Genomic DNA, 21,782 nt, shown 5'->3' on the forward strand with positions numbered 1-21,782 from the left:
TATATATACACATCTCTGGGTATATATACACATCTCTGGGTATATATACCGGCTGTCAGCTTGTTTTGATGCTCATGTTTAAAAGGACCTTTCGTATAAAACTCAATTTCACACCTACTATTCAAGCCCCAATTTGCTGTTTTTCTACCTCACGTCTCTCAGCTATCTTGCTTATCTTTCTCTTCGTCTCTTATCTTTAAAAAAATACTTCCCGTTAATAAGAGTGAGTAAGAGTGTCTAGCTTTAAATAATCTCTAAGCGTTAGAATTATTCTACCCGAAATGCTCATACCTACTAGTGGCTTTATTTGTGTTTTTTTTACAAGTAAACTATAGTTCTATAGTACACAAAGAAATAAAATTTTGATATATGTTTTATCACAGGTGTCCCTGACAAGTATGCAGACGACGAAGCTGTCTCGACCTGACGGGAAAATTGGCAATTGTTGGGTGTGAGCATGTGTTTGTGTCTGGCCTCAGGTAAATATTGGTATTTATCTCTCCTTCCTCACCTTTGCTTGTGACATTTGTGATATAATAACAGTTACTTGTAGCAGCTGATGAAGTGTGTGTGTGTGTGTGTTTGTTTTGTGACTTTAAATAGTGTACATGGCAGCACGAGTGTTTCTGTACATAAATATTATTTATTTGGAAAAAATTAGTTAATTTTGTTAGCCATGCTACACGGACGTGGTATTTCAATATCATCATTATTATTTTATCGTAGGTGAACAATTTCGTAGTTATGGAATGCAATGTTGAATTGTTTGCAAAAGCGGAATTCTGTCATGTACAATATAATTTTATATTTAGTAAAATAATTCAGCTGTAGTTTACGACTATAAATTCGTTGGTATTAGTTTGCATTTTACAACACGAATAACCTTTCTACACCAAAGATTAAACAAGTCTTTCTTATGCAAATTATTTTTTGGTAATATATTTATTTTGGTTGTGCAACATATCTGAGACAATCAGTGTTTAGTATTGAGTGGTATCATGTGCTTGGTACAACGTGATGGAATAAGCATATCAACCAATGGCGGAGGAAGGTTATGTTAGCTTTTCTAGGTTAGGTAGGTTTTTTTTTTTTTTTTGCCATTTACACTCAAAAATGGTTGAATTCTGTTGATGAGGAATCGTGTACTGTCACCTAGTTCTCTCTGTGTCATTTATATATACAGTGCATACACTTCTGCGTCTAATAATTGTGAAGAAATTGTAGGAAGGCAATGTAGTAATATACCAGGTTGAGTCATCCCCTCAAGGGAAGTACATGCATGCTGGTGAAGGGCTCTTGATCCAAGGGATATGATCTTTTCTTATCTTTGTTGGATCCAACCTGGTTACATTCCATTCCCTTCCAAACACTGTATGACTTACAGGTTTAGTGCTTCCCCTTAATATTATACTACTACAAATAATATTGGTTCGGTCATAATTTCTTACCTTTGTGCATCACTGATGAATATATTTAATATGGTAATTGTTCACTGCTAAATATAAGGGGCTTTTGCATTCTATAACTTTGTACAGTGGAACTTCGGTTTTCGTCTTCAATTTGTTCCAGTCTGACGAAAACCAAATTCGACGAAAACTGAAGCAGTATTGCCCATAAGAAATAATGTAAATCCAATTAATCCATTCCAGACACCCAAAAATATTAAAAAATGCGTTTTATAGAGAATATAGTTTTATATACAGAAGATGGGTATGGGGTGCATAATAAACATATTTAACTATATACAGAAAACAGTGAGAAATAAATATATAGCAATAATGAAATGGATAAATGAGCATTTAAATCAATTTTACCTTTATTGAAGACTCTTGTAGGTGAATGTAACACAGCGAGGAGGGGAGAGGTTATCTCTACCACCATCACTACCACCATCACTACCACCCTCTACCACCATCACTACCACCCTCTACCACCATCACTACCACCCTCTACCACCATCACTACCACCCTCTACCACCATCACTACCACCCTCTACCACCATCACTACCACCCTCTACCACCATCACTACTACCCTCTACCACCATCACTACCACCCTCTACCACCATCACTACCACCCTCTACCACCATCACTACCACCCTCTACCACCATCACTACCACCCACTACCACCCTCTACCACCATCACTACCACCCTCTACCACCATCACTACCACCCTCTACCACCATCACTACCACCCACTACCACCCTCTACCACCATCACTACCACCATCACTACCACCCTCTACCACCATCACTACCACCCTTTACCACCATCACTACCACCCTCTACCACCATCACTACCACCCTCTACCACCATCACTACCACCCTCTACCACAATCACTACCACCCTCTACTACCATCACTACCACCCTCTACCACCATCACTACCACCCTCTACCACCATCACTACCACCATCACTACCACCCTCTACCACCATCACTACCACCCTCTACCACCATCACTACCACCCTCTACCACCATCACTACCACCCTCTACCACAATCACTACCACCCTCTACCACCATCACTACCACCCTCTACCACCATCACTACCACCCTCTACCACCATCACTACCACCCTCTACCACCATCACTACCACCATCACTACCACCCTCTACCACCATCACTACCACCCTCGACCACCATCACTACCACCCTCTACCACCATCACTACCACCCTCTACCACCATCACTACCACCCTCTACCACCATCACTACCACCCTCTACCACCATCACTACCACCCTCTACCACCATCACTACCACCCTCTACCACAATCACTACCACCCTCTACCACCATCACTACCACCCTCTACCACCATCACTACCACCCTCTACCACCATCACTACCACCCTCTACCACCATCACTACCACCATCACTACCACCCTCTACCACCATCACTACCACCCTCTACCACCATCTCTACCACCCTCTACCACAATCACTACCACCCTCTACCACCATCACTACCACCCTCTACTACCATCACTACCACCCTCTACTACCATCACTACCACCCTCTACCACCATCACTACCACCATCACTACCACCCTCTACCACCATCACTACCACCCTCTACCATCACCACTACCACCCTCTACCACCATCACTACCACCCTCTACTACCATCACTACCACCTTCTACCACCCTCTACCACCATCACTACCACCCTCTACCACCAACACAACCACTACCACCCTCTACCACCATCACTACCACCCTCTACCACCAACACAACCACTACCACCCTCTACCACCATCACTACCACCCTCTACCACCAACACAACCACTACCACCCTCTACCACCATTGAATTCTATCGTGTTTCTCACCTTTATCAAAGGGCTGGCATTCGGAACTTTCTTTGGCCCCATGGTGGCTTATTTAGCAGTCACACTCTCTGATTATTTATTTATTTATTTATTTAGTAATTTTAGCATACATACAGAGGTACAAAAAATACAGGTAAGAGCAGCATGCCAAAGCCACTTATATGCATAGCATTACGGGCTGGCTTAAAATTAACTTAAGATTAACTAAGCAATGATGAAATCAGTGATAAATCATTATTGTAAACAGATAACTATAAAGCACAAATGAGTGTTACAAAGACAGGTCATATGGTTGCATGCATTGCTGTACATTCAGTAGAATGGAGTATTCTGTTAGGTAGTGTATTTAAAAAATAACAAAGTTTGATTGGGTCCTAGGTTTAACATTTATGTGATATAATTGTGAGTAACATTTAGGATATGCAATTTATAAGGTTCAGTTATTCAGTATTTATTTGGTTTTGGGTGAATAAGTGATCTTTGAGAAGAGACTTGAATTTATAAACAGGTAGGGTTTCTTTTATATTTACTGGTAATGAATTCCAGATTTTAGGGCCTTTTATGTGGATTGAGTTTTTGCATAGCGTGAGATGGACACGAGGAACATCAAAGAGTGATCTGTGCCTTGTGTTATGGTCATGTGTTCTGTTGAGGTTGGCAAGGAGATGTTTGAGGGGATGGTTAATATCAGAGTTAAGTGTTCTATGTATGTAATAGGTGCAGTAATAAGTATGGATGTTTTGTATTGTGAGTAGGTTTAGTGTTTTGAATATTGGTGGAGTGTGCTGCCTGTAGTGAGAATTTGTTATCATTCTAACTGCGGCCTTTTGTTGAGTAATTGGTGGTCTGAGATGGTTAATTGTTGTTAAGCCCCATGCACAAATTCCATAGGTGAGATAGGGGTAAATAAGAGTGATAAAGGGCCAGGAGGGCTGACTGTGGAGCATAGTTCCGTATCTTCAATAGTATGCCTACAGTCTTGGAAATTTTCTTAGAAATTTGTTGTATGTATATGTGTATGAAATTTGAGTTTATTATCAAGGTGGATTCCTAAGAATTTTCCCTCTGTTAGCTTTGTGATAGGTGATCCGTTTATCGTTATGTTAAGAGGTACATCTGTAGCTCTGTTACCAAACTGAATGAAGTAGGTTTTGTCAATGTTTAGTGTAAGTTTGTTAGTCCTCATCCAGGTAGATATTTTCTGTAATTCGGTATTTACAGTATTGGCCAGCGTGACTGGGCTCGGGTGAGAGAAGACGTATGTAGTGTCATCTGCAAAAAGTGTGGGTTTGAGTAATTGCGAAGCATTTGGTAGGCCATTTATGTATAGGAGAAAGAGAAGAGGGCCAAGGACACTTCCCTGTGGGACACCAGCTGTAATTAGTTGTGCGGAAGAGCTTGCCCCATTTGCGTACACATATTGGCTTCTGTTGCTGAGGTATGACTTGAGGTAGTTGAGGGAGTGCCCTCTTATACCATAGTGTGACAATTTTACGTGGAGCAAGTCATGGTCAACTGTATCAAAAGCTTTACGTAAGTCAATGAAGATCCCCAGTGGGACTTCTTTTTTCTCTATTGCAGTGTATATATGTTCTAGCATGTGTATAATAGCATCATTAGTATTTTTATTAGGCCTGAATCCAAATTGGCAGGGGTTGAGTATGTTTTGGGAGATGAGTTAGGAGTAGATTCGTTTCTGAATTAATTTTTCGAAGATTTTTGAGAGAGGGTGTAAATTGGATATTGGCCTATAGTTATTCAACTCTGTTTGGTCTCCTCCTTTATGGATCGGGGTGACCCTTGCTATTTTGAGAACTGTAGGGAATGTGGAGGATTCAATGGATTTGTTAAAGAGTGTTGCAATGATTGGCGATAGTACTTGTGACACTTTTTTGTATATAAAGGGTGGTAAGGTATTTAAATCTCCTGCCTTGTTTTTTAGTGCGTTGATAATAAGGGAGACTTCGTATGGGTTAGTCGGAGCTAGGAACAGTGTGTTCGGGTAGTTGCCAGTGAGGTAGTCATTTGGTGGGGTATCTGAGCTTGGGATTTTATTGGCAAGGTTTTGTCCTATAGTGGAGAAGGGTAATATTCACTCAACGAGAAACAAAGCCGGACTGACTCAGAATGCTTGCATGGGATGCTTTGTGTGGACACAGACAGAGAGACACTTTCGGTACTGTGGACGAAAACTGAGGTGATGAATGAAAACTGGGACGATATTTTGACGAAAAAAATTGTCAAAAATTGAATTCAACCAATTCCAGGGCAAATGAAAACCGAGGCTCCACTGTTTATGATTTTATAAAAAAATATAGAATTAAAAGCATTAACAGTACTGTATATGCATGTACTGGGTTTTGGTTTTATTCTGACACAGGCACTGATGTTTGCTGCCACTTATTTCTTTTGAAATACAGAAAATTACTTTTCTGTATAATGATGAAGTACATACTAGTACTTTATCAAATCCAACCTTAGTGGCAGACACCAGCATATAATTTGAAATTTACATATCTGTTCTGCCAGTAAACATTAGTTGCTGTTCCAGTAAGTGGTTCATGGAAGTGTTCATAGACAATAGTTCTTCAACTTCAAAATGTATTGTGATGTGTTTCTCTCAGGTCTGAGAATTGAGTATTACAATGTTCACTGTTTTTAACTTTACTTTGTAATTTAACTTTTGGTTTGATTGTAGATGATTGAATTAATTATAGGTATAGTATAAAACATTACTTTTAAAATATTAAACCATAAGGTTTGTTGGTAGATAGCAAAGCCACTTCTCATATGTATGTATGTACTGTAAAAGTTTTTCATGGTAGTTCTCTTAAAGTATTAGCTATGCATTTTTTATATTGCTTTGGGTACTTAAATTTTGAGTAAGTATGGTAGTAGGTATAGAGTTTTAGTACTGTATGGCCTTCGTATTCTGGCACGGGTATGATGGTGTTGCAGCGTCGTAGTGTCCAGTAGGCGGGAGGAGCGTGGCGGCAGCCTCCACCCCATGACCCAGCCCAGCATACACCTCACCCGCCTTGCTTCTAGCTATGGCCGCTTGTCGCAGGAAGGTTGAGGTATGTACCAGTCACAGCAGCTGCTATACGTGCCAGCCATGTTGGTGACTGCTAGCAGGTTGCCGGTTCTGTCAGTACCAGTTAACAAGTTGCCAGTGTGTGCTAGTGCCTGCTGGCAGATTGCCAGGTATGCTAGTGCCTGCTAACAGATTTCCTGCTATGCCAGTGCTTACTAGGCAGTTTTCAGCAATACCAGTGCCAGTTAAATTGCCAGCAAGTGCTAGTACCTGCTGGCAGGTTGCCAGTTATACTAATGTCTACTGGCAGATTTCCTACTATGCCAGTGCCTGCTAGCAGGTTGTAAGCTCCTGCTTTATAAGCTTCATGTAATGCAACTTAGGTAATTTTAATGGTTGTAGTACTGTAATTTTTGATGTTGCCTTTTGCTGCAAAGTGCAGTTTCCTGTGGCAAAATCTGTTCAGATCACAAATTCATAAAAATGTATTGTTTATGAATGCATGTTATTGCATTATTATTATTATCATTATTTTATTTTTGTTTTTATCACTATTATTGTATTTTTATTTATTGTATTATACCAAGTCAGTGGCACATCACTGTGGATGATGGACACTTCTGTAAGTTAGACATATTGAGCACCAATGGGTCTGGCCAGTAACTAAAAGAATGATTAGTTATGTGGACTCAGCCTTCCTGGGCTCAGAATTGAACCTTGCAGCACCCTGATGATGATATTTTCTCCTGAGGACATTTTCCTCATACTAGCTGCATTTTTTTTTTAAACTATCTCTTCCACCGTAACAGTTTGTCTTTTATAATCTTTTTTATTTTATAGTCTTTATATTAGTCTTATGAAGAAGTCTGATAAAGGCTTTCTTAATCTAAATACAGTGGAACCTCCACTCACAAATTTAATCCGTTCCATGACCTTGCTCGCATCTGGATTTGCTCGTTTACAGTCAATTTTCCTCATTTAAATTAACTGAAATACAATTAATCCATTCTCTGCTCTCAGGCAGCATGACAAGATACTTCAATATTTCTCTAATATCATCTGTATGGCTTATTTATCTATCACAATTCATCTAATATGACATAAACAATATAAATAACATTGAATCCTGATATATACTCTAGAATGAATAAATGTGTCATGTAACAGGGCTGTGGCTCATACGTTGGTTTGCGTGCAGCCAGCAGTAACAGCCTGGTTGATCAGGCTCTGATCCACCAGGAGGCCTGGTCACAGACCGGGCCGCGGGGGCGTTGACCCCCGGAACTCTCTCCAGGTAAACTCCAGGTGAGTGGGCCACAACCGCTCCCGCTTTGTTGTGGTAAACACTGCCATCTGGTGACGGCCTTTTGAAGCCATCCATTATAATTATTATTATATGTATAGTACATTATTATTATACATGTATTATTATTATACATATTTTATTATATTATTATACTATTATTTTTTTTTTTTTCAACAAGTCGACCGTCTCCCACCGAGGCAGGGTGACCCAAAGAGAAAGAAAATCCCCAAAAAGAAAATACTTTCATCATCATTCAACACTTTCACCTCACTCACACACAATCACTGTTTTTGTAGAGGTGCCCAGAATACAACAGTTTAGAAGTATATACGTATAAAAATACGTATATATGTATATACTGCCAATATCTCAAACCCCTCCTTTAGAGTGCAGGCATTGTACTTCCCATTTCCAGGACTCGAGTCCGGTTATATAAAATAACCGGTTTCCCTGAATCCCTTCACTAAATATTACCCTGCTCACACCCCAACAGATTGTCAGGTCCCAAATACCATTTGTCTCCATTCATTCCTATCTAACACGCTCACGCACGCTTGCTGGAAGTCCAAACCCCTCGCTCACAACACCTCCTTTACCCCCTCCCTCCAACCTTTTCGAGGACGACCCCTACCCCGCCTTCCCCTACAGATTTATACGCTCTCCATGTCATTCTACTTTGATCCATTCTCTCTAAATGACCAAACCACCTCAACAAACCCTCTTCAGCCCTCTGACTAATACTTTTATTAACTCCACACCTTCTCCTAATTTTATTTTATTTTATTTTATTTAGTAATTTAAGCATACATACAGAGGTACAAAAAATACAGGTAAGAGCAGCATGCCAAAGCCACTTAAATGCATAGCATTATGGGCTGGCTTAAAATTAACTTAAGATTAACTAAGCAATGATGAAATCAGTGATAAAACATTATTGTAAACAGATAACTATTAAGCACAAATGAGTATTACAAAGACAGGTCATATGGTTGCATGCATTGCTGTACATTCAGTCGAATGGAGTATAATGTTAGGTAGTGTATTTAAAAAAATAACAAAGTTAGATTGGGTCCTAGGTTTAACATTTGTGTGATATAATTGTGAGTAACATATAGGATATACAATTTATAAGGTTCAGTTATTCAGTATTTATTTGGTTTTGAGTGAGTAAGTGATCTTTGAAAAGAGACTTGAATTTATAAACAGGTAGTGTTTCTTTTATATTTACAGGTAATGAATTCCAGATTTTAGGGCCTTTTATGTGCATTGAGTTTTTGCATAGCATGAGATGGACACGAGGAACATCAAAGAGTGATCTGTGCCTTGTGTTATGGTCATGTGTTCTGTTGAGGTTGGCAAGGAGATGTTTGAGGGGGAGGGTTAATATCAGAGTTAAGTGTTCTATGTATGTAATAGGTGCAGTAATAAGTATGGATGTTTTGTATGGTGAGTAGGTTGAGTGTTTTGAATATTGGTGGAGTGTGCTGCCTGTAGTGAGAATTTGTTATTCTAACTGCAGCCTTTTGTTGGGTAATTAGTGGTCTGAGATGGTTAATTGTTGTTGAGCCCCATGCACAAATTCCATAGGTGAGATAGGGGTAAATAAGAGAGTGATAAAGGGCCAGGAGGGCTGACTGTGGAACATAGTACCGTATCTTCGATAGTATGCCTACAGTCTTGGAAATTTTCTTAGAAATTTGTTGTATATGTGTATGAAATTTGAGTCTATTATCAAGGTGGATTCCTAAGAATTTTCCCTCTGTTAGCTTTGTGATAGGTGATCTGTTTATCGTTATGTTAAGAGGTACATCTGTAGCTCTGTTACCAAACTGAATGAAGTAGGTTTTGTCAATGTTTAGTGTAAGTTTGTTAGTCCTCATCCAGGTAGATATTTTCTGTAATTCGGTGTTTACAGTATTGGCTAGCGTGACTGGGCTCGGGTGAGAGAAGACGTATGTAGTGTCATCTGCAAAAAGTTTGGGTTTGAGTAATTGCGAAGCATTTGGTAGGTCATTTATGTATAGGAGAAAGAGAAGAGGGCCAAGGACACTTCCCTGTGGGACACCAACTGTAATTGGTTGAGCAGAAGAGCTTGCCCCATTTGCATACACATATTGGCTTCTGTTGCTGAGGTATGACTTGAGGTAGTTGAGGGAGTGCCCTCTTATACCATAGTGTGACAACTTTACGTGGAGCAAGTCATGGTCAACTGTATCAAAAGCTTTACGTAAGTCAATGAAGATCCCCAGTGGGACTTCTTTTTTCTCTATTGCAGTGTATATATGTTCTAGCATGTGTATAATAGCATCATTAGTATTTTTATTAGGCCTGAATCCAAATTGGCAGGGGTTGAGAATGTTTTGGGAGATGAGGTAGGAGTAGATTCGTTTATGAATTAATTTTTCGAAGATTTTTGAGAGAGGGTGTAAATTGGATATTGGCCTATAGTTATTCAACTCTGTTTGGTCTCCTCCTTTATGGATCGGGGTGACCCTTGCTATTTTGAGAGCTGTAGGGAAGGTGGAGGATTCAATGGATTTGTTAAAGAGGGTTGCAATGATTGGTGATAGTACTTGTGACACTTTTTTGTATATAAAGGGTGGTAAGGTATTTAAATCTCCTGCCTTGTTTTTTAGTGTGTTGATAATAAGGGAGACTTCGTATGGGTTAGTCGGAGCTAGGAACAGTGTGTTCGGGTAGTTGCCAGTGAGGTAGTCATTTGGTGGGGTATCTGAGCTTGGGATTTTATTGGCAAGGTTTTGTCCTATAGTGGAGAAGAAATCATTGAGTCTGTTTGCTGTTTCTGTTGGTGGGAGTTGGGGTTCATCTGATTTTGCTAATTTTATTTCGCTATTTTGTGATATCTTTTTTGTTCCCAGAATTTCTGATAGGGTCTTCCAGGTCTTTTTTATATCACCTCGTAAGTTGGATAATCTGTTCTCATAATACAGTTTTTTTGCCCTTCTTATCAGGCTGGTTAGGATTGACGAGTAACGTTTTGTTTGGTCTCTGCTTATGTGACCCATTCTGTACTGTTTTTCATATCGGTGTTTTGTATTTATGGATTTGAGAATGCTGGGTGTTAGCCAGGGACTGTTCAGTCTCTTAGCTGTCATCTGTTTAGTTTTTTTAGGGCAGTGCTTGTTATAGAGGTATTGGGTCTTTTTTAGAAAATTATTAAAACATTTGTCAATATCTGTATAGATTTCTAGCTCAGTGTGCCAGTCAATGTTTGTTACTGCTGTTGTGAAGTTATTAATGGCTGCCTCATTGTGAAGTCTGAAGGTGACTTTAGTAGTGTCTTGGGGTATTTTACCAAGAGTTGTTATGAGGAAAGGAGGGTAGTGGTCTGTGGTATTATCTGTAATTATGCCTGATTTTAAAGGGGATATGGTGTTGGTCCAGATGTGGTCAAGTAGGGAAACACTAGTCTCCGTAACTCTTGTAGGTTTTGTTACTGTTGGTAGCAACATGCAGTTACTCATTGTGTTTGTGAATTCAGTAACGTGTGGGTCTTGGTCTTGCAGGAGATTTATATTGAAGTCACCTGAGAGTAGTAAGTGATCTTTGTTCATGCGTGCATCAGTTATCATACTTCCTAGGTTTTGACTAAATTGGCTAATGTTTGATTGTGGAACTCTGTAGATGTTTATCACTGTGAGAGGTTTTTGTAGGTATTTGGATTTGAATTTAGCTATTATATATTCCCCATGTTCATCCCTTGTGCAAGTATTAGTGATACATTCTAGTTGGTCTGAGTAGTATATAGCTGTGCCACCCCCTTGTTGGTCTGGCCTACAGTTGTGTATGGCTGTGTAACCAGGAATGGCATAGACATCTGTAGTATCAGGCTTTAGCCAGGTTTCAGTTAGTGTAATGATGGACATATTGGCATGCAAGGAATTTAGTAATGCTAGGAGGTCATCGTAATGCTTGCTTAAAGATCTGATATTGTAGTTAAAGATAGTTATGTTGTTGTTGGCTCTGAGAAGTGCCTTTGATTGTTCTGCTGTGTAGTAATTACAGTAACTGTTTGAATCATTTAAGTCATTAAATAAGAGGTTGGTATCAGGATCAATGCTTGTAATCATAAGATTTGTAGTGAATCTATAGTTAGAATTAAGTATAAAACAAAGTAAATATTCTAAAGCTAAAAAAATAGCACCTGAATTATTTAACAAATGTAAAAATAATGAGCTAAGGTAGTTTTTTAAAGCTAAAATAAAGGAGACAATATAAAAGGGACTAAAATAATTTGTGGTGAACAAATAAAGTGATGATCAAATAATGGAGCTTGGGAATATTATATTATATTATTATACAGTGTACTATTATTATTATACATATTATATTATTATACTATTATTATTATTATGATTATGATTATTATTATTATTATTATTATTATTACAATATAAATAATTTGTAATTTTTATTCTCACAAAAAATAGAAGAATTACTGTTATGCAGACTACTGCATTATTGTAATAATTGTATAAATAATGTCAACCCATTCACGACTGCATATTGGAATGTTTAATCTTGAACATCGCCAAAGAATCAAAAATTTCTGCTACTTTGAGCTCAATTTCGAGATACTTTTTGTCATGAAACCAAACAAAATCATATCTATTTCTCGAATATATCTTCCATTCTATCAAATGAGACCAAAAAATGAGAATACAACAATAAAAACTATATGAAAATACCACTAAGGGGCAGCTAATTGCTGAGAAGTGAATTCCATTATTTATGGTCCGATTTCTTTCAGTTTTGGTGTACGTTAAGAAGCATCTTTCCATCATACATTGCCCAAGTTTCAATAAGATAGTCCAACAAACAAATGAGATCCAATTCCCTAAATCAAGAGCAAGAGCCCCTCACCAGCATCAAGGAACCTCCCTCGAGGCCCACTTGCTTATGGAAATTTCACTCCCGTATGGAAGAAAAAAATACGTGTAGACCGATCGACTGCTCGTATTTGGAAAAACTCGCACGTGCATATGCTCAAAAGTGGAGGTTCCACTGTATAATATTTTGCAGATCCACTTATTTTTGTAATAATTTCTGTAACAGTCATAATACCTTAATTGACTAGAAATTTTCTGATCTTAAACAGAACTGTACAATAGTTCTTTGCTCTACTAGTGTATTACATGCTTTTTCTCATTTTTTTTTTTCAGTATTTTTTAATGATGCTTTTCAGCAAGACAGTTCACTAATTCAAAGGGTTCTTCCCTGTTGCTTTTCTAAATATTGCCACAGTGTGTACTGCATACTTTCCAGAGTGAGCAGCTTAGTATTCCTTCACATTATTTTTACAACATATGCTGTAGTCTTGTTGTGTGTGGTTTTGTTTTTCTTGACATCTAGTAGTAACTTATTTCCACTTTGGGTACAGTGTGGTATTCTCCTCCATTTCATTTATATGTTTGGTGTTCAGATTTGCTACATCTAAAGTTTGCTCGTCTGTTAATGCACTATAGAACTTTACATTTGGTATACCATGTATTTCCTTTGTTGTCATCCTTGATTCTTTGTACAGTATTTCATCTTTCACATTTAATCTGCTTGTAACGCACTTGCCTCAGTCTTGCTTTTGTAAACTACTACTACTTTTTCGAAGTTTCCCCATTCATCCCGCATTACCTTTATAAATTAATTTCTAATCTGTTCTAATTTGTGGCAGATAACTAGGCAGGCATATTCCCTAAATTGGTTCCAAGTCCTTAGGCTACCTGCAGTGTTCTTGTGCCCAGTGACTTGAGGTGTTTTGTGTACAGTGTTTCTTGTTTAAGAGGAATTTTGTGTTAATAAGTTTTTATACCCCATAATGTGTATACTGTATTTTGAAGTGCAGGATTTTTGTTTGTATAATATCTAACCTTACCATACTGCACTGTGCTTACGTTCATGCAGGTGTGTGTGGGGAGGCTCTTGATCCAAGCAATGGGATATATATTTCCCTTGGCTCAATCTAATTGTTTTCCATTTTCCAGGTGTTATATGACCCTTATGTGTTTAGCTTTTTTCCCTGATGATAATAATAATAATAATATGCTTACAGGTGTTAGTGGTACTTTTACTAACGCTGGTACCACGTCCAGGGCCGCTGGAACCACGTCCACCTTGCACCCGGGACAAGGCAGCGCTTGTCAGAAAGCTTGTCAACAAGGTAAGGGGAGTATGAGATTTGACAATAAATTTAATTTGTTATCGTTTCAAGAGCTTCTGGTAGTTTTTAACATGAATTGACTTACGAGAAGTAATTGTGAAAAAAGGAGAATGTTAATATAGAAATAAAAATATAATGCTGTTCAATAAATATAATTTTTTGCAGTAGAAGCAAGAAAATGATGAATACAGTAGTACTGTAGTATATACCTAAAGAAAAAGGTTAAGTTCTTAACTTTCAAAAGTCTTATTGGAGTTACAGTAATTAAATTAGGGAAGAGTCGTAGTGCATATACATTGAATTATTACATTCATGGGGAAGTGCTAAATTCATAGGGGTCATACAACATTTTTGGGAATATAAGGCATTCATATTTGATTCAAGGAATTGGAGCACAGATCCAATTATATCATGAGTCCTTCACTAGCATCAACCTCTCTTGAGGGACATATATTGAAGATTACCAATAATTAATTGTGAAGATAAAGGCAAAAATATTATCAATAAATATTTAATTACAGTTAAGGGCACGTGAGGATATATGACAGTTACAAAAGTTTACCAGCTGATCTTGCTGAAAATTTAACACTACTAAAGAAGAAATTACTGCAAATTAAAAGTTTAAAAACTATAAAAATCTCCCCTTTACAGCTTGAATGTGGTTTTCACAGTGCATAATAAGCCATCAGAAAATACAGTAGTATAGTATATATTTTTATTGTGGATCCCTCTGATTCATCAATATATTGTCTAGTAATTAAATTTTAAATGTATTAGCGGTGGGTGCCAGTGCTGGAGAAATATGGCGTTACACTTCCCCTGGAGTGCCCACTACACAGTGCACGGGATGTATTTGCACAGCAGGAGGCTGCTAAGGTGTATGTATCACCACAGTGGACTTGTGGCCTCTGTGGAAAGTCCTTTTATCATGAGGCCCACCTTGATCGCCACCTCGACAACCGGCATGAAGATTACCTCAATAATGTAAGTTGGACCTGGCTTACAATGGGATATTACCAGTGTGAACATGTTTGAGTGAAATGGTAATACATGTATTCACAGTTTGGTTGTGTTCATAATACATATTTGTAAGTGTAAGTAACTTTATTCAGGTATACGTACACATAAATACAGTTACATAAATTATCATACATAGCAGCATATGTGTAGATTACCTAGGATAACCCAAAAAAGTCAAAGTGACTTATTTCCATTGGGGCCCTTGTTTAAACACTATTTGAGAAACTGACAAAATGACTGGCAAAAACTTTGCAGTGTATGTATAGTATTTGTAATAAAAGCTTTTTTCAATATTTTTTTTTTTTTAGAAATAAAATTTTCATAAAGAATATGAGAATGATGCATCAGGTATTGTCCGGTAAACACAGGGTGACTAAAACATCAAATTTTATTATAAGATTAGTAATCTTGAATTTATAACCCCTTTACCATTACAGGGAGAGGACTCGGTGTGCTTAGCAGATTTCTGTGATGTGATGCGGTGTGAGGTGCTGCTGGAGAGGCTGCGTGACTTTGATGATTCTCCACCTTCAGCCACTGCTCTTGACTTGTGGCACCAGCCACTGCTACTGTCTTCCCCCTCTATGCACCAGACACAGACACACTCAGGTATTAAGTAGCTCAATTGCAATTTGAAGTCTGCCTGAACTTCTCTGTATAACTTGAGAACTTACTGGAAAATGTCTTATCTGATTGGCTTCACACTTTTACCATTGGTTAGCTTTATTGAAACAAAGCTTGTCTCTCACTTTGAGCCGTTGAAATATTAATTTCCCAATTTTATTAAGTAAATTGTTAACTATGTAATAACTAGAGAATGGTTCTTCTGATTAACTTCAAACTCTAAGTGCTGGTGTATCTATTGGAAGTACAGTATTTTTGTGTTAATTTTGGGCTGTATGGGAGTCAGGTCTGACTATTTTTAAACAAAAATAAAAATTTTCCTTATAGGATTTTAGAGGATTTGAAATAAAATATAAATAAGAAAAGAAATTTGGAAAAAATAAAAATTTGCATTTTATGGTGTTTTTAAATAAAATAATGGGAGACTCCTATTTTGGGAACATCCTCAGCAACATTCTTGTTCACTTTCTCACAAATTTTTGTTTATTACATGAGAATGCTTTATTCAGTTGACTTTGAATTTTCAGTGCTTCAGTAATGTATAGCAAACCCTGTACATAATGGATTAATTGGGGGATGGTGGCCAGTAATGGCAATTGTAGCAGACAGAGAAAAGATTGTTTTATCATGATTTTAATAATGAATAAATCTGGGACTAAAGGACATTGTCCATTGTTTCTGAATCTTTTGACCTAGTGGATTTTGCTCTGAATTTCTGAAGCCCATTAAATGGAGTGTTTACTGTATCTTTGGCAGGATTAATAGGAGTGTTTGCATTCATGGTTCCAAGGGTCATTTGAATTGAAATGTTTGTGCACTTTTAGCATGAAAGCTATTGAGTGAATGATGGTGAGTGTTCCCTTTATTGGGACAACCTACCTTGGTGGGAGATGGCCGATGTAGAGAGAGAGAGAGAGGGGATGAGTGAATGAGTGTAAATGAATGTATGAATGTAGTTATCCTGAGTCTTCCTTTCTTCTCTAATCAAATAGTGAAAAATTGGAATGATGCTTAAAATTACTGTAATTAGCGAAACATGTAAATTTTTGGAACAAAAAAGGCACAATGCTGTGATTGGAACAATACACAAATAAATACAAATACAATAGAAGTACTCATTATTCCTTTGCATAGTATACAGTGTGAGATTTACATGTTATATTGTTAAGCACAAAGAAAGCCTATAGCATGCCTGGGCACATAGGAGAGAGAGATAAGCTCATGAAGATATTTCAGTCCGACTTGGACCATTTACAAAGTCACACTATCACAAAAGAGAGAGGGAGCCAGTATCACCGAAACATCATCAGTTTTCCTCTCGTGTGTGGGCTATTTGTGTGTTAAGTCTATTTGGACAATCTACTGTGGAACCTCGGTTTTTGTGTGCCCTGGTTTTTGTAGGATTCGGTTTTCTGCTCGGTTTTTGTAGGGTTGACAATGGTCCATACCAAACGCGTCCACCTGCCTGCGCCCACACAAAGCATCCAACATGTTCTGACTCAGTCTGGTGTTGTTTCTCGTTGCGTGAACATTGCCTTGCGTGTTCGAATAACATTTCGTAATAATCCATGGTTTTTTTGTGCTCGTTTATTGAGTGCGACTTCTAAATCAATCAATCAAATTTATTCTCTATAAGGATTACAATGCGGGGTTTACAGATTTTGGATATTGTGTGGTTTACATGTTATAAAATACTAATTACAGAAGGGGCCACTAGGACACCTAGCATGGCTAGGCATTTCGGGCAGACTTAGATTAATTCTTAACTCTAAATTATTACAAATTATGGAGTAAGTTGGTACTATGGCTAAGTGACTAAATTATAGTTTGTGAGTTTAGCAATGTGAATGCTTTTGTTTTGGCACAATACATAGTTTCTGTATTGGTGTATCACAGACAAACTTATGACTAGTTAGGATTCATTATTTTAAGATTAAGATTCGTATTTCTGTGTTTATAGTCAAATGGGTGAGTGAGTGAGTGTAAGTGTGAACCACCAGGTGGTTTTCATGTAGTTAGTTGACGGGGTGTATCAGGGAGATAAAATGTTTTCTAACGGTAGTTTTGAAGGTGATGAATGTGTCTGCAGTTCTAGAGTTTTCAGGTAGGGTGTTCCAGATTTTAGGGCCTTTGACATACATTAAGTTTTTGTAAAGGTTTAGTCGGACACGGGGAATGTCATAGAGATGTTTGTGTCTGGTGTTTTGTCTGTGGGTCCTGTCACAACTATCAAGAAAGCATTTTAGGTCAAGGTTAAATTGGAATTTAAGGTCCTGTAGATGTAGATTGCACAGTAGTAAGTGTGGATGTTCTGAACAAAGAGTAAGTTTAGATCTATGAAAAGTGGGGGGAGGGTGTTGCCAGGGATGGGATTTAGTGATTATTCTCACTGCGGATTTTTGTTGGGTTATTATTGGCTTTAGGTGTGTTGCTGCAGTTGATCCTCAAGCACAAATAGCATAGGTGAGGTATGGATAAATGAGTGAATGGTATAGTGTGAGAAGGGCATTTTGCGGCATGTAGTATTGTATCTTGGAGAGGATCCCAACCATTTTGGATACTTTTTTTTGTTATGTGTTGGATATGGGTACTGAAATTCAGGTTGTTGTCAAGGTATAGGCCTAGGAATTTGCCCTCATTATGTCTGGCAATTAGAGTGTTGTCGATCTTAATGTTAAGTTGTGCAACACCTGCTCTGCTACCAAACATAATATAGTAGGTTTTGTCAGTGTTAAGTGTAAGTTTATTGGCTGTCATCCTAGTCGATATTTTGAGCAGCTCCTCGTTAACAATGGTGTTGAGGGTGGCAAGATTAGGGTGAGAGATTACAAGTCGCGTCGTCAGCAAAGAGAATGGGTTTCAGGTGTTGGGATACGTTTGGAAGATCATTGATGTAAATGAGGAAGAGCAGGGGACCAAGGACACTTCCCTGCGGAACTCCAGTATCAAGTGGCCGTGTTGATGATGCTGTCTTTAATGGTGACATACTGATACCCATTAGTAGGATTTGAAATATGCAAGTGCATGGCCTCCTGGATTCACCACAGTCCTCTCCTCATCTGCATGCTGCTCTCCTGAGAGATCAGGTGCTGTTACAGGCGTGGGAGGACTGGTTGTGGAAGGACGAGGAGGGTCATGGTGACGAATGCGAGGTTGTCGAGTCCACTGATACCATGGATGTGATGCATGTGATGATCTCATCAGAGTTCTGGGAAGAGCCACCATGAGGCCAAAGAAAGTTCTGAGTGCCAGCCCTTTGATAAAGAAGGCAAGAAACATGATATAATTCAAGAAAGAACTTGTAGCAAAGTATGAAAGTGGCATACACATGGCTGATCTTGCCAGGATGTACTGGAAGTCCACATCAACGATCAGTTCCATCCTGGCGAAGAAAAAAGAAATCAAGGAAGCTGATGTTGCAAAAGGGGTAAATGTGCTAACGAAACAGAGGTCGCAAACAATCGAAGATTTTGAGAAGTTGTTGTTGGTGTGGATCAATGAAAAACAGTTAGCGGGAGATAGTGTTTTGGTGCAAGAGTTGGTGGACGACCGCAGGGAAGAGCTAACACCGAAGAGCTGCAAGACCTTCAACTGGAACAGCAACAGACTGCAGCTGAGGAAATTGTTTCAGAGGAGGAGGAAGAGAGAGGGGAGAGTGTGCCTTCTTCAGTGATTAAGGACATGTGTGCAAAGTGGAATGAGTTGCAAAGTTTTGTGGAGGAATATCACCCTAACAAAGCTGTTGCAAGCCGTGTCTGCAACATGTTCAATGACAATGCCTTGTTCCATTTTAGCCAAATCTTAGAGACACCAGAAACAGACCTCTTGGCAGATTTTTTGCATGACAGGGGTCCAGTGATTCTCAAGCCATTCCTAGTGCCAGTAAAAGACAAAGAAGGGAAGTAACACCGGAAAGGGCCTTGATGGAGGTGGATTCCCCTTCCAAACACTAACCTCTCCTCCCTCTCCCCTCCTTGCCCTCTTCCATATGCCAACAAGTCTTCAATAAAGGTAATAGTGATGTTAAATGTTCATTTATCCATTTCATTAGTCATTTACATTTATTTCTCATTGTTTTCTGCATGTAAAACTAGTTATTCTCTGTAATTTTTTTTTAATGTTTTTGGGTGTCTGAAATGGATTAATTGGATTTACATTATTTCTTATGGGAAATATTGCTTCAGTTTTTGTACAATTCGGTTTTCATCAGACTTCTGGAACGAATTAATCATGAAAACTGAGGTTCCACTGTATTTGACTTTTTTTTTCTTTGGTGGTGCTGTTGACTGAAAATATCAAATATGTAGTACCAGTGTGCACTGGTTTGATGGTTTATAGAAACGCCATCAATAAATTAATGTGTTTGGTAAATTCTTTTGTACCTGTAGTGTTGGAAAAACACTGAAAAATTAGATGTACCTTAGAAACTTGCAAGCTTTCAAGATTCATTACATTTTTAGTATGCTACAACACAAGTGTTTGTACATTCAGCATTAAAAACTGTGCATAGTAATTCTTTGGCCAGTAAAATAGAAAATTTACAAGTGAGTATTTTCAGATCAAGCCGTGGAGCGTGCTCTTCCCAGAAGTCTGATGAGATCATCACATGCATCACATCCATGGTATCAGTGGACTCGACAACCTCGCATTCGTCACCATGGCCCTCCTCGTCCTTCCACAACTAGTCCTCCCACGCCTGTAACAGCACCTGATCTCTCAGGAGAACAGCATGCAGATGAGGAGAGGGCTGTGGTGAATCCAGGAGGATCAGCAGGCTGTGAAAATGAGGATGGAGAGTGCTCATCAATACCTGAAGACACTAACAGTAAGTACGACAGCAGTAATATCTCTTATCTTGACTCTCATACCAGCAGGTAAATGAGACTGAGTTTTAAAATTATGAAAATTGATTGTATTTTTATATTAAATATTGCAATATATTAATGTTGTCTCGCTGCCAATTGCCTGAAATGTTTAAACAGAATAATATTTCTGATATTGAAAGAATGATAAAGCCATGGTAACAAAGGAAGAGGCTATAAGAAACAAGAGAGTTGGTTGAGAGTGAATATAATTTGAATAATTAGAATAATTTGAATAATTAGAGCATGTTCAATAGGAGTGAATGGAGACGAATGGTATTTGGGACCTGACGATCTGTTGGAGTGTGAGCAGGGTAATATTTAGTGGAGGGATTCAGGGAAACCAGTTATTTTTATACAGCCGGACTTGAGTCCTGGAAATGGGAAGTACAATGCCTGCACTCTAAAGGAGGGGTTTCGGGATATTAGCAATTTGGAGGGATATGTTGTGTATCTTTATACGTATATGCTTCTAAACTGTTGTGTTCTGAGCAACTCTGCATAAACAGTGATTATGTGTGAGTGAGGTGAAAGTGTTGAATGATGATGAAAGTATTTTCTTTTTTTAGAGGATTTTCTTTCTTTTTGGGTCACCCTGCCTCGGTGGGAGACGGCCGACTTGTTAAAAAAAAAAAAAAAAAATGGAGGTGCATTGCAGTGGGCCTACTAGCCCACACTGAGCAGGTCCTACATGCACCAACCCATTCCTACTTGTGTATTTGCTTAATCTAATCTTAAACTTACCCTAAGTTCTCACTTAAATGATGCTACTTAGCAGTTTATTCTGCTCATATATCAGCACTTTATTCATACTTCATTTATTTCTATTTTGTATTTGTATACTCCAGTTATATTACTTATATTAGTTTGTGCAAGCTCACTACTTTTAACCCTTAACCCTTTGAGGGTTTTGGTCGTACTAGTACGTCTTACGCGTAGGGGTTTTTGACGTACTAGTACTCATAAATTCTAGCGGCCTCAAATCTAGTGGGAGAAAGCTGGTAGGCCTTCATATGAAAGAATGGGTCTGTGGTCAGTGTGCGCAGTCTAAAAAAAATCCTGCAGCACACAGTGCATAATGAGAAAAAAAAAACTTTGACCATTTTTTTTTGGAATAAATCAGCGACTTTGCAGTGTATTTTCGTATGGTATTTATTGTTGTATTCTAGTTTTCTTGGTCTCATTTTATAGAATGGAAGACATATTACAGAAATTGAGATGATTTTGACTGGTTTTACAATGAAAGGTGCCTTGAAATTGAGCTCAAAATAGCAGAAATGTTCGATTTTTACCAAACTTCAAAAGTAAACAAATCGTGCCAAGCGTGCAATACACGTCAACTGGTGAGTCTAATATTCTTTCACAAGTGCACCAATAATATTTATACCATTTTTTACACTAATGCAGTAGTCTGCATA

General features: G+C 38.2%; 1 protein-coding gene across 2 annotated transcripts in view; it reads left to right on the plus strand.

Annotated features, from left to right (window-relative positions):
- The first annotated feature begins 386 nt into the window (after positions 1-386).
- LOC128685604 (uncharacterized) overlaps positions 387-21,782 on the plus strand; it is a 47,542-nt gene continuing 26,146 nt past the window's right edge. The window contains exons 1-6 of one of the 2 annotated variants that reach the window (XM_070087760.1): positions 387-479; positions 6,302-6,420; positions 13,751-13,858; positions 14,636-14,842; positions 15,316-15,487; positions 20,061-20,327. In XM_070087760.1, the coding sequence (XP_069943861.1) occupies positions 6,394-6,420; positions 13,751-13,858; positions 14,636-14,842; positions 15,316-15,487; positions 20,061-20,327 (781 nt within the window). In that variant the 5' untranslated portion in view covers positions 387-479; positions 6,302-6,393. The remainder of the gene's footprint in view (positions 480-6,301; positions 6,421-13,750; positions 13,859-14,635; positions 14,843-15,315; positions 15,488-20,060; positions 20,328-21,782) is intronic. The other variant, XM_070087761.1, reaches the window with a different exon arrangement.

Source organism: Cherax quadricarinatus, chromosome 23 (assembly GCF_038502225.1).
Source record: "Cherax quadricarinatus isolate ZL_2023a chromosome 23, ASM3850222v1, whole genome shotgun sequence".
NCBI classification, from domain to species: Eukaryota; Metazoa; Arthropoda; class Malacostraca; order Decapoda; family Parastacidae; genus Cherax; species Cherax quadricarinatus.